This window comes from Sorex fumeus, unplaced genomic scaffold (assembly GCF_029834395.1).
Source record: "Sorex fumeus unplaced genomic scaffold, SorFum_2.1 ptg000003l, whole genome shotgun sequence".
Lineage (NCBI taxonomy): Eukaryota > Metazoa > Chordata > Mammalia > Eulipotyphla > Soricidae > Sorex > Sorex fumeus.
This window is the reverse complement of record NW_026606060.1, coordinates 1174686-1188849: the sequence shown is the minus strand read 5'-3', so window position 1 is coordinate 1188849 and position 14164 is coordinate 1174686. Positions and strand designations below refer to the sequence as shown.

At 37.6% G+C, this 14164-nt stretch overlaps 1 protein-coding gene across 21 annotated transcripts in view; it reads right to left on the bottom strand.

Moving 5' to 3' along the window:
- NRXN1 (neurexin 1) overlaps positions 1-14164 on the bottom strand; it is a 1264827-nt gene that overhangs the window by 392372 nt on the left and 858291 nt on the right. For all 21 annotated transcript variants that reach the window (XM_056118460.1, XM_056118477.1, XM_056118503.1 and 18 more), the window contains one exon: positions 201-382. In XM_056118460.1, coding sequence (XP_055974435.1) covers positions 201-382 — 182 coding nt within the window. The remainder of the gene's footprint in view (positions 1-200; positions 383-14164) is intronic.

Genomic DNA, 14164 nt, shown 5'->3' with positions numbered 1-14164 from the left:
CGTTTTAAAAGGAAAATGGGTATGTATTTAAGGGAAGTGCCCCACAATATTAGTAATCCTAAAATCTTTGTAGCACTTAAATATGTTTATATTTCTGATTGCATGCAGACAAAATCTTCCAAGAGGTAGAAACATGATACTTATAGATTAAAAATAACTATAATAAAGAGTCAAAGGAATGTTCCTTCGAGATGACTTACTATATGCAGCTCGAGGTAGTCGCCCAGGCCAGATGAGCTGTCCACTCTCACCAGCACTGCTTCCTTCTGGACAGTGCTAAACCCGATAGCCAATCTGTCGGCTCTCGTACTTGGACGGTCATTAGGAGGCCACTTATATGTAATTTGTCCACCACCTTTGCTAAAGATATACGTTGTCCCAGCTGAAAAACAAAGATAAAAATAAATTAGCTCAAATATATCAAGCCCACATTTCCATGCTTCTTAAAATAGTAACCCTATACTCTATATTTTATAGAGACACTGCAAGACTGGGTTTTCAATGGACACATTCAAGGAAGACTTTATGTAAGAGCATTATCAAAGCAGCATAATGTTTAATATACTCATTAAATCTGCCAGCAGATGTTGCAGAGTAGATTTGAGATGACTATTCTTCCTATTGACATGGGCAAGCATCGAATCTACTAAGACTTCATTATTGTTCTTCTAGTTTTTATGAAATCAATGAAAGAGAAACATTGGGGAGAAGAAGAAATGGATATCAATTTGTTTGTGAAACAAAATGCATGTTGAGTATGACAGGTTCATACCACAAGGTGACTCAAATCACCACAAGCACACCAGGGGATAACTTTCATGGGGAAAGGGCCTATTCTCAAATGAAAGATAACTATTAAATCAATGTGTTAATCTCTTTGAGTCCTATTGAAAAATACTGGTAATATACCCCATCCACAGAAATCGGGTCTGATTTTCTACTTATTTTATGATACTACCTAACATCACAAAAAGATTTTTTTCTCTAAATAAATACTGTTCTGACTATATTAAGAGTACTGAGAATAATGGCTTAATATAACCTAACAACCTCGTTTGGTGAGCATTCAGATTTTACTTTATGGTGTGGATATCAGCAAATTATCTACCTTTTCAGGTTTGTTTCAAAGCCATTTACTAAGATTTTAATGTAATCAACTCCTTGCACCACACGCAACATCTCATTCGATGGAATAAAGTGAATTCTTTGAGTCAGAATATTTGTTAGAAACATAAAAATATATGAATATATCTATTCCTCCAGATTGAAAGAACAATAGAAATATTTTCTTAGCATTCGGATAGATCCTAGGTCACAATTTATAGATGAGGGTGAAGCCTTGCAGAAACAATGTCTGTGAGAACACAATGACTGCAAACACAGGACGTAAAAGCATAAGAAAGAAGACAATAAAGATGCAATATTAAAATTTGAGTACAAAACACCTTGAGTTTATGAAAAAGCAGCTCCTACTAAATTTAAGACGTATTAAGTACATGAGCAGTGGTGTGCTTTTAGTATATCTAAATGCTTGTATTAAATTTGTATTATTAAGCTTCCTAATAAAATGATATTGATTTTTTTATTTATTTATTCTCACATCTGTACACATTTAGCAACAGATTGCAGATGCCAAAAATTCCTGTGGGCATTTTGGAGTCAACGATTCTTTATATTAAGCCTGAGAAAATTCAATAGACCTTGAAGAAATTACAAAGGCCTATGTTATGTTCATATGCCCATTTAGCTGATGGCTAAAAGGTACCTCTGATCCAAGAAATATTTGAACAGAATTCAGAAGGTATTCAAATAGGGATGTAACAAGAAGGCAAAGTGCATGCTCATGAAATTCTGGTTCAATTCCCAGCATCACTTTGTCTCTGTCTATCTCTCTGTCTCTCTCTCTCTATCCTCCCTCTCTAGACCCCACCCCCTCTCTCTCTCACACACACACACACTAAAACTGATGACACAGCAACAGGGACATGGTTTGGGAGAAGCAGCTCATAATTCTGAAGTGCAGCCTTGCCTATGCAAAGCTCAGAATTCTGTCCCCAAAACCTTATGACCCCCAGAGTGCTGCTGAAACCTAGCACCGAACCAGCATGGCCAGGCCAAGGACTGCGAAGAGCCCTTACCCCACCTAAAACTGCTAAGAAGTAACTTCCAAAAGAAGTGATAAAACTGAATATTTCAAATGTAATAATAGACTATGCACTTTTCTACTCATTACATTAGATATTGATTCAAGAAAGTTATCCATCTATTTCAGGTGGGAATATTCAAGTCATCTTTCAAACACAATAATATGAAAGCAAAGAAAATTCAGAAAATACAAAATTGTCTATGGGTAACGTGAGGGGTGTCTTCCAGAACCATTTGTGTTCCATAAGGAGAAGTTTGTTAATCAAAATATTAATATGCAAGCACTATGTGATGAATATTTTCTGGCTGATCATTTCTGCAGATGATTAATTATTGAGTGCTTCAGCAAAGCCATCACTGCAAAAACAATATAGGATAAGAAGATTTATATGTGGTGTTTTGTTTAAAAGGAAGTTGTAATAATGACCTCCAAGAGCTAATACTTAATAATTAATTTTATTTTTCCCTTCTAAGTCCAATATGTTCTCTAATTATTATACATTTCACATGAAGAAGGCAAATCCAATTGTAGAGATACTGCATTAACATATCAAAGGATTTCAGAGGTTTTCTGAAATCGCCAGAGTGGTAGGTTAGAAAAGTAAGAGCATGTGGAATTCCAGAGGCATTCGAATTTTAAAAACTAAGTTCACAACTTCCTTCATTTCTTCTCAATTTTTATGTGAAAAGCAGGGAAAGCGTTATTTGTAATTTCAGGAAATTTACTCACAAGCATTGAATTGTTATCGACATTTGAAAATTTGAATTAGTGACAGAGTTGGTAGAAAATCTTGCATTCAGTTTAGCAAATTTTTTTTATGTTTGAATATAATTTATTTTTTGATTCAGAGCTATCAAATTAGTACTTTCTAGTATTCAAACATGTGTTTTTTTAATTAATTAATTTTTTTTATTTTATTAAAATTTTTTTTAATAGTGAGACATCATGAGATACAGTTGCAGACTTATACATTTTTGTGCTTGGGTTTCAATTATACAATGATCAAATACCATCCCTCCACCAATGCCCACTTCCCACCACCTCACATCCCAGTATCCCTCCCACCCCCCCCCCTCCGTCCCCCCCATCCCACCCTGACTCTGTGGCAGTGCATTTCCCTCTGTTCTTTCTCTCCTTTCGGGTGTTGTGGTTAGATTAGCAAATTTTTTATTTAGAAATATTTGTCATGATAACCCAGGAGTCAAGGAAAAATTTTAATTGGATATGTCAGTCTGAATTTATCAAGGACAACTGTTATCATATTCTAATGTCTCATATACATAAAGTGACATTTGCACCTTATGATCATACACTGCAGGAGACTGCAGTCTCCTGCCCCCGCGCCTGACTGTCCTCGCTGCCAGGGCCCCTTGGAGGGGAGTGGGTTGAGCTTTCCTCCCCGTCCCGACCAGGGCTCCAGCAGCCAAAGACCTCCAGGACCAGCCACCAGCATGCTGAGACCACTCTCCGCACACATGAAGGAACTGGCAGAGGGACAAAGTCACGCGGGTTCTGGGGCCAAGATCTCCAAGCCTACTCGGATTTGGGGCGAGCATCCTCCACCCAGATCCTCCAAATTCCAGTAGGCGGGGGTCACACCCACCAACTGCCCCCCTGGCGCCATGTAATCCCATCAACGGCCAAGACTCAGAGTCTATAAAAACCAGCTCCTGGAACCACGCGGCCGCATTCGCGGCCGCGCAATATCCTATTATGACATCTTATTATCTCATTCCTACTTTGGACAAACTGGCAGGCTACCGAATGTAGCCTGCCCACACGGCAGAGTCTGGCAAACTCCTGTGGCATACCCAATATGCCAAATACCAGTAACAATGATGGGTCTCATTCTCCTAAAGAACCTTGAATATAATCTCAGGGCTAGGATGAAGGAGACGTTACTGGGGCCTGCTCGAGGCAATCGACGATTAACAGGATGATTTGTGATTGTGATTGATTGATCATACACTGTCCTTTCACCTCACACTGCTTTCCAAAAAAGAAAAATAGCATGTAAATGTGAAATGACAGAACATTTAATATATGCAGATTATCATTTTGTATAGTCTAAACCCCCAAATTTATTAAACTATGGAAGTTTTTAGTTGCTCACTAGCAGAACTTGAGAATTATGATTTACAGGTTTGTATTTCTAGTAAGATAAAGGTCACAGTACAAATATTACTAATGATTTTATTTCAATCTCATATTTCAACCTTTTCAATAAGTGTTGACTTAGGAACTAGCATTTGATGAACTATACTCTCCTCCCTACCAGAAGCTTCTATTTTTTCAAAACAAAGCACAAACAACTGTACTATCACCAAACACTGAAACTATTTTTGATGTCCTCTTCAGTATATACTTGGAAAACAAGCTTACTTCCTCTTAGTTCGATATATACAATAGTGCACTGTATTGCATTCATCAGCACAATTCCACAAAAAGCAAAGAAATTAGATCACCAGAACACATACACAGCTCTCATCCCTACATCTACAAGCATTACATTTTTTTAAATAATTTCAAACACTAAAAAATCTCTTCATCTTAAAGCTCTCCTTCCACTGAGATAGAATACAATATTATATTCTATTTTGATAACATGAAAATATGAGCATATTTCCTTGATGGAATATAGTTGCTGATGTAACCAAGATTTCAAAGTTCACTTCACTTTACCCCATCTTTCTGACTTATGGACAGCATGTACTCATTGTAACAGCATGCTCAAAAAATTAAGAATGTACATTCTGCACCAAGCTGTAGGTTACAATCCCATGCTTTCAGATCCATGATTTTTGACCAAACTATTTGTTCTCTCTGAGTCTTATGTTTAATAAGTAAAGAACAAGCAAACAAACAAAAATAAAAACAAAGTCATAGTAGCACTATCTACAACAGAGAGTTTTGTCGATTAAATAAGCAATCACCAATTACAGTTACATCTATTAATACCTTAGTCTAATTCCTGGCACATAAAGTGTACCTTATAAATTTTAAAGGGGTATATATATGTTTTTGCATGTGAAAAATAACAATGTAATAATATATCCTTTTAAACAACAACAGAAAATTATTTTAATATAAGCACCCTTGAGATAGCGATTTAAGACTTTATTCAAACAAATATCTTTGAAACAATTTCACACCTATACTAAAATTTTTATTAATGTTTTCAACATTTCATTTGGATTAATATGTTTTCACATAAATCAATTTATTATTATTTATATTCAGTAATCATTAACAAAGTGGAGGATATCAAATTATATCATATGTGAGCTTTCATGAAAAGACTATCAGTTATGTCACTGAAATATCTGTCATGAAAAGATATATAACATGATGCAAAACTGTCATCTTGAATATTTAATAAAGGAAAAACTCTAATTTTATATTTATAGAGACATTTCATTTTATTATATAAGTAAACTTGATGTGCAGCCAACAGTACATCTTACCACAATCCCAAGAGTCTTATCAATATAGAGAGAAATTCAGAAGTAGGTGTCACTTCTATTATTTATGCATGTACCTATATGGGAAGCACCACCTCATGACTACCATGACTACTAAATAAGGTACTGCCAATTAGCCTTGATGCTATCCCACCACCTAATGTATGGGTGACTCAAATGTAAAGTCGTTTCCTGCAATCTCCAATTGAAAATGAGTGGCAAGTCTATTACTATGAAATTCATTAACACAGATGGGTCCATCAGAGCTAATTTAGCAATGCTGTCATACACTGCAAAAATAAGAATTCTGAAAATTATACATAGGCTTCTATTTTAATACTTGAATGTCCTGTTACATTAAAAATATATGTTGGAGTTTATTCAATATCTATTATATAAAATGTTCTCCCACCAATTTTCATTCTCTCTCTCTCTCTCTCTCTCTCTCTCTCTCTCTCTCTCTCTCTCTCCCCGTCTCTATCCATCAACCATCCCCCACGCCCCCACATCAAAATGCCACTAAGCATCACTTGTTTCTGCAAATGTTAAAATGGGCCCCTGATGGATTAATTTTTTCTGAGAAAGAAAACGAATCACCAGGTAAAGGTCTGCTCCATTACTGCTTACTTTCAATGCTATTGCATGAACAATAATACAATTAACATCTGAACAGATTAGCTTCTAACTCATAAAATAAGTGTGAGACTAAAAGGTTCTTTTCTGAAAGCCTATAATTCTTCAGATGTCATCGTGTGACCAACATGAAACATTCAGGTCATTATAATTCTATTAAATGTAACAGGGATATAACACTTTATCCAGTGAAAGTTTGCCTGGCAGTCAGATGGAAATTAAAAGTAAAATAATTAGAAGAGGAGTGTTTACATTACTCTGACAGTTTGTCAAGAGCCTGCTGTGAAAACTCAATTTTTATTAACAATTTTTACTTATATAGAGGCAATTTGCGAATAAAAATCATAAAAATCAAAATACATTTTAGATCATGGCAAGGCTTCTAAAATAAATAAATAACAGAATCATACATGGACACTAAAGCAACAATTATATACTCAGTTCACCGAAGTATTAAAAATTCTTTGCAATAGCACAGGGAATGTGGATGTAGAGTTTTCTAATTCCTTAAATTTTATATGAGCATTAAAATCTCAAAAGAGGCAGGCATTGTGCTCCACTAAATTTAGGTGGAATTAATATATATACATATAAATATATATAAACATATATATGTATAGCATGTGTGCATATATCACTTGACATCCCATTACTCATTGATCTGCTTGAGCGGGCGGAAGCAACATCTCCATTCGTACTGGTGTGTGCTAGTGTAGCTCAATGGCGTCTGCTCATTCCAGGAACACAAATAACGTCAAACCGATCATTCAGGGTCTTGAGGAAGAAGTCTGACCATCTCATAGGTGGGCGGCCACATGATCTTTTGACATCCCGTGGGATCCAGTTGGCAATGGCTCTAGTCCAGCAGTTGTCTCCAAATCTCATTATGAGTCCAGCCCATCCAATTTTCAATGCCTTGGCAAATGAGACAGCATTCCTGATTATTGAGCGTTGATGGAGATTGGAACTCCGGATTCTTTCTCTCATTTGAGTGAAGTGTGATACTCCAAGCATAGCTCTTTCAATTCTCTTTGGGAGACCCAAACAGCATTCTCATCCTGTTTTCATAGGGCCCAGATCTCTGAGGCGTATGTTAATGCAGAAAGAACAGTGGAATCAAAGAGATGTGCCCAGAGCTGGAGTTTCTTCATCCTCTTAGCTATTTCTTCGAAGCTCTTGAAGATGTTCCAAGCTGCTCTCTTCCTCCTGTGCAATTCAGGTGCCAGGTCATCCGTCATGTTGACTTCTGGACATAGGTACACATAACTGTTGCATTCGGAGATGTTCATCCCGTTGAGAGTGAATGTAATGTCAGGAACGAGACCGTTTCTCATAAACATTGTCTTTGTGAGATTCAGCTGTAGTCTGACCTATCCACACTCACGGTCGTAGTCAACCAGCATTTGTGCTGCTTGGCTGATGTTTGGTATTATTAGAACAATGTCACCAGCAAAGCGGAGGTGGTGTAGTTGCCGACCGTCTATCTTCACTCCCATTCCTTCCCATTCCAGTCATCACATGACATTCTCAAGGTTGGCACTGAAGAGTTTTGATGAAATGGTATCAACCAGCTGACCCACTCTCTTGACGTCAATGATAACCTCCCTGTAGAATGGTGAGATCCTGGTAGTGAATCTGAAATACAGCTCATGGAGGATCCTGATGTATTGAGTTTAAATGCCCTGTTTGGCTAGGGCCTCGATGTCTGCTTCAGTCTCAACAGAATCAAAGGTTTTCTTTAAATCAATGAACGTTAGACAGAGTGGCAACTGGAACTCCCAAGAAACCTCAATGAGCTTGGTTGTCATGTGGATATGGTCGATCATGCTGAATCCTTTTCGGAAACCAGCTTGCTCACATGGTTGTCCTTTATCTAGTGTTCTGCAAATCCTACTCAGAATGACTCGAGTGAAGAGCTTGTAGATGACAGACAACAGGCAGATCGGGCAATAGTTGCCAATCTCGTGGATGTCTCCCTTCTTGTACAGCAGTACAGTCCTACTGGTTTTCCATTGGAACAGAATCTTGCATTCAGACATGTAGTGTGTGAAGAGCCGAGCCAGTGTATTGATGAGTACTAACAGCAGGTTCTTCAGGTGTTTGGATCTGACCATGTCTGGGTCAGGTGCTGTTCGCTTCTTTACCGTCAAAATGTTGTGTTGGATTTCGGAAGGGAGAACACTGGGAATGACAAATCCATCCTGCAGAATTTGGTATCTGGGCAGGTGAACATGGCTACTGAAGAGATCTGAGTAGAAGTCATGGATAATCTTCTCCATTGCCCTTCTGGAAGATGTGTTAGATCCATCAGGACGTCGGAGGGCAGTCATCTTGGTCTTGTAGTTGGCTAAGGACAGGCGGGTGTTGCAAATGTTTTTCCCTGCTTCTGTAGCATCTACCAGTACTGTTGTAATTCTCTCTTTAGGTCTTCCTTTATAGCTTCTCTGCACTGCTTTGCGAGCTCGCATGTTCACATGTGGTTGCCTGAGGCTTTCGCCAAGCCACGTTGGCAAATGAGCTTCAGTTTTCGAAGACAGGCGTCTTTTTGTGGCTATCTCTCTCACGCATTCTTTGCACTTTCATGGAGGGTGCTGAACCAGTCCATCGTATTCCTTGTCAATGTTGTCAAAGACGGAATCTTCCCATGTTGCCACAATAGTGCCAAAGAGCTCCCAGTTGGTGACCATTCTGGGAGTTCTCTTCTTAAACTTTGCAGCCCTTTCTCCCCACTCTATGAAGTATAATTTTGCATGAAGGAGACTGTGGTCCGATCCCGTTTGGAATTTTGGGACAACCGTGACATTTGTCAGGCAAGACCATAGATTGAATGTGATGTGGTCAATTTTGTTGTGGATACGTGCATATATAAGGTGCATTAAATTCTAAATTTTTAAATTCTAAATTTTTTTAAATTTTTTTTTAAATTCTAAATTTTAAATTCTAAATTTTAAATTCTAAATTTAAAAAGAAACTAATAACAATGATCACCAATGTTAAGAATAATAGATAACTTTAAATGATGCATATGCCTCTGAGGCTTTAAGAGAACGGTAGGAAAAGGAAAATTTAGACTAAATATCACAATTTCCATGCATCTGATGGAAAATAGACTTGGTAGAGTGACAATTCTTTTATAGTTAATCTAAAACACTAAAAAGTGAGTAGAATTGCTATTGATGCAGCTTAAACACACACACATACACACATACACACACACACACAACAGGTAAGTCCTCAATAAGAAACAAGGCCAGAAGCATGCCATGTACTGAAATGATTTACATACTAGCCATCCCATCTGAATCTGACCAAAACAGATGAAAAGTAACATAATAGAAATTTTTCCAGGGGTTCATATGGCCTCCAGATTCAAAGTGGGTGCCAAGACTAAGGTGAAAATGCATAAATGGTAGGACCCAGAATGACAGTCTGGGACAATAAGCAGGACAAGTAGGAACACAGGAAGGAAATGAGGTCGGAAGGGAGCCATGGTTGGAAAGAGCTTTAACAAATACTCATTAGATCAGTGCTCTTCAGCCTTTGTACTCCTGCTTACTGGCACTGGCCATGGGCCAGAAGTCATAACAAGGGGTAGAGTGGTGCTTTTCAACCTTTCTGGACCTGCTAATGAAACCAGTTGGTGAATTGGTGGTTGTTGAAAACCATTATAAATCATTCCCAAATAATCGAAGTCTGTCAAAGTAGCTCAGAATAGAGGGAATGATGGAAAGGTTTTCCAACATGAAAAATCGCATGTTCCTACATATTCGAAGAATTTGTTGGATTTAAGATACTTTATTGACATTATTAAGTCAGTTTGGCAGTTAATCAGTAAGTCTAATAAATATTGAAAAGATCAGACAAGAAAGATCAGATCAATCTTGTAAACATCCTATTTTCTTGCATTAGAATGTCCTTAAAGTGACTCTTAAAGCTTCACATCTTTACACCAAACACAAATCGTGGAATGTCTTCAATTTCTATCATAAATACTCCGAACTTACATACAAAACCAAGACGTTAGATTTCCAAAGTCTATAAAGATTCACTGAGTATCAATAATTCATTAATATTCAAAATTGAAAATACATTCAGTGAGACCAAAGGCATTTGAATCATTCTTAGTATACCTGCAAGTTTTGGAAATTGAAATCCTCTTCTGAAATATGAGTTTGACTTTGGTTTTGCCAAGTTGCCATACTTTAATGAAAAAAAGTAGTGTGTGCTTACTCAATAAGAAACCTTCATCATAGGAAAACTCACAAGAAAATGGAAATGTAAAAACCTATCATGATTCCTATAGGTTAGAAATCATGTGTCTTCAAGATCAGTGACAATGAATTTCAGTATGAAGGTCAGAAAATTTCTCCTTTGCTTATTGGTTCCAAACTTGCTCTTACTAAACATAATTTTCTCTAATAGTCTATATTTTAATAATCTATATTTTCTAGAATAAAGGTATCTAAAATTTTGTGATATTGGAAAGGAAAATAAGTTTACAAATGTTCCACATATATATTTCATTTTGATGTTTGACATTTCCACATTTTGACATTTATAGAAAGAATATGTAAATTGAAAAATACTCATTATTTTGAAGACAAGTTCACTCCCATTTAACAGCTGAAGTAATCTTCAGAATATAAATGGACCCAGGACTCACCCACAATACTCACATATACAAATGTATTCAGAAATACCACAATTAGCCGCACAAGCTGAAGTGGACACTGAAAAAGACGAAGTTACCTAAGTGAGATATGGAAGCTGCCCACAATCGTGCTGTTGGACACCGATGTGGCTGCAATCATTTGCAGAAGGCATTCCATTTCCTCTGGTGTGAAGAAATTAGAAATTTTCCTAAAATGACTTACATTATACATAGCATGTAACTGACAACAATGTGAATGGAACTAGGAATAGAAATCATAAAATTAATACTCCTTTCAGCACTAGTAAAAGGAAGAACAGGGAAGTTCGAATCCCATCCAACACAATCCATAACTTGTTTTGCATTTGAAAAAAAGGGGGGCGCAGATGTCCGTTCTTCCACAAAATGAACACCAGCCTGCCCAACATGGACCATCTGCTCATTATAATCTCACTACAGCGCATTAATAACACACATATGAGAGTCACTGCAGTTACTGGGCGGATACTGTATTCAGTAAGCAGATACTGAATTTCAAGAATTGCCTACCAACGACGAGAAAAGAACTTCTGGACGTTTCCACTTTATCACATATTCCATCCTTTAGCTATAAGAACATAGTCAGTCCAACACCTGGATTCCCCAAGGTCATTTGAGTTTGCCCTCTCTCACTTAGTCTACTTTTACTTTCTCTTGAATAAACTTCTTCATGCTTGGCTAATGGTATCTGTTCCCTGCAATTCTTTTCCTTTTCTTTTGGACGGGGACTGCCAAGCAATGCTCAGGAGGCCTGAGAACCACGCACAGTAACTCTCAGCCAGACAAGGACACCATGCAGCAAAGTGCTGGGGTGCCAGGGATGACCAAGGCCTTCCCAGTACTGCCGGGCCCCAAGGACTGCATTTGGTAATGAACAGTGATGCCAGAGTGTTGGGACTAAGTGGTACAGGGAATTGAACTTGACCCCTGCCCTATTCTTCCACCTCTACAATTTCCCCTGGCAGTTGCTACAGTTTGGGAGACTTAACTAGTAGAAAGTTCTTGAAGGAGTCTGTACCTGGAGTGGCCCTCATCACCCTCAATAGGAGGAATTATTCATGAAATCTAGGAGAAATGTTGCATAAATCGTTTTCAGTTGCATCACTTTTCTACATTAAAAAAAAGTTGAAAAATTGACAAGGTGCTTATAATTAATAAAAACAATTATTTTAATGAGCAAAAATAATCAAAAAGAAACTAAATATTTATATCTATTTGGCTTTGAGATTGCAGTCATGTGATTTTTTAATTGTTCGAGATATTTTTCAAGCCACTGATGGTTTGGGGAACTCTAGGCAATAAACATATTTCATCTACTGCATTCATATAGCTTCTTGTAAACACTATTCATTATTTTTCTCTTAACATTTGCTTGGAAAACAAGCCTATCCAAAATATCCAACTTCAGTAGTCTGAGACTCATTTGTTTTCAGATCCAATTCAAAGCCTGAAAATCTTTAAAAGTCTTTGAGAAGAAGTCATTGGTAGGAGGAAAGCAAGTCAGTGGTAGATGTTCTGCCAGTCAGATTAGGGATAGCAATCCCATAACCAATAACCCTAAGAACATCAAAAGCTGATATCTTCTCTTCTGAAACTAGACTCCCTCAAGCAGTATTTGAACTTTATTAAAAAGCATCTGACAAGTAATTCAGTAATCAATTTGCCTCAGAGGTAGAGATGGAAGGAGAGAAAAGTCAGACCTCCTAGTCCTTGGGCGGGGGTTGGGGGGGCAGGAAACATTTTAAAGAGCATAAAATTGGCTGTGTAGTTTCCAATAAATTTGTAAATTCTTTAATTAGTCACTGTTTCAGTTTCCAAGTATAATTATTGTATTGTTTTTTTAAAGTTAACTGTGGGACTCTCGAGCAATAGTACAGAGGGTGGCGCATTTATCTTGCACTTGGCCAACCCGGGTTCTAGTCCCAGCATCCCATATGATCCCCTGAGCACTGCCAGGAGTAATTCCTGAGTGCAAAGTCGGGAGTAACTCCTGTGCATGATCTGGCATGACCCAAAAAGCCAAAAAAAAAAGTTCACTGTGGAAGGTGCTTGCATTATGTTTGAGGAGCCAGAAATATTTTAGACTCATTGCTTTAAAGATGTAGAGATTTTCAAACACAAACCTGACATAAATAGAGACAAAGCCAACATACTCTTGAAATCACAGTGTCAAGGTTTTTTTTCCCTTCCACAAGTGAAAAATGAACAAATCAAGAGTCTGAGCATCACACAGACACACCCAGCACTATTGACAATGATTTTTCCCACGAATCAATGGATAGATGAGTTCCAATATGACTTTTTTATTTTCACACATAAACTAAAAATCACAAATCAATGTCTCACTTAAATCATCATTTTTTGGATGCTTCTTTGGTCTACTTTAGGGACACTGAAAGTAAAGACACTTGTTGATAATTATTCATATTCTGACATTTTTAGCATCGAGTCTAAACTGTTGAAAGATGTTAGGTGTGAGGGCTGGGAAGCTAGCTCTACATGGTGGAACTCATGCCCTGCACACTGCAGAGCCAAGTTCCATCTCCAATACCTTACGATGCTCCTCCCAAGAGTCCCCATGAGTAGCCTAGGGCCAAAGAACTGCAAGGGAGTCTCTCACAACACCGAGGCGAAGAAGGCAGCCTTTCCACAGCTTTATCGAAGCCTTCTGCGTCTCAGCCTCTGCATTCTACTGACGCTTTCCACTTGCTGCAGAGCTGCAGAAGGTCATGTGATGACTTCTACTTTGCAGCAGCAAGTCCTGGCAATGCTTGAGCAATGACAGTTCTCTAGTTATAACAGCAGAACTCAATTGCTGTGACTTTGTGACTATGTGCATTGAGTGCTTGAGAAGAAGTCAACATAAAAACATTAAAAATCAATCTAGCTTTAGGCTAATATCAGAAGTTTTGCTTTGGCTTGTTAAGAAATCTTAATCTTAGTGCCTCTCTTGTATCATTTTCCTGAATACCTGCTATAAAATCAGTTTTTACCTCACTGGGATCCTATTATAGTTATTATTTGTTTTGAAGTAAAACTGGATTGTGCCCCAGAAGTCACAAAATTCTGTGACTAATTCTGAAATGGAAGCAATGGCAAGCAGAATGCACATTCTCCTCCAAAATAACTCTGACTTCTGCTAGCTTATTTCCGCCTATTTTATTTCCAGTGCTACTTCCCACTTCATTCTAATCAAGGTGATCCCCTCCCTTTGCTATCTATAAATGTATTTTC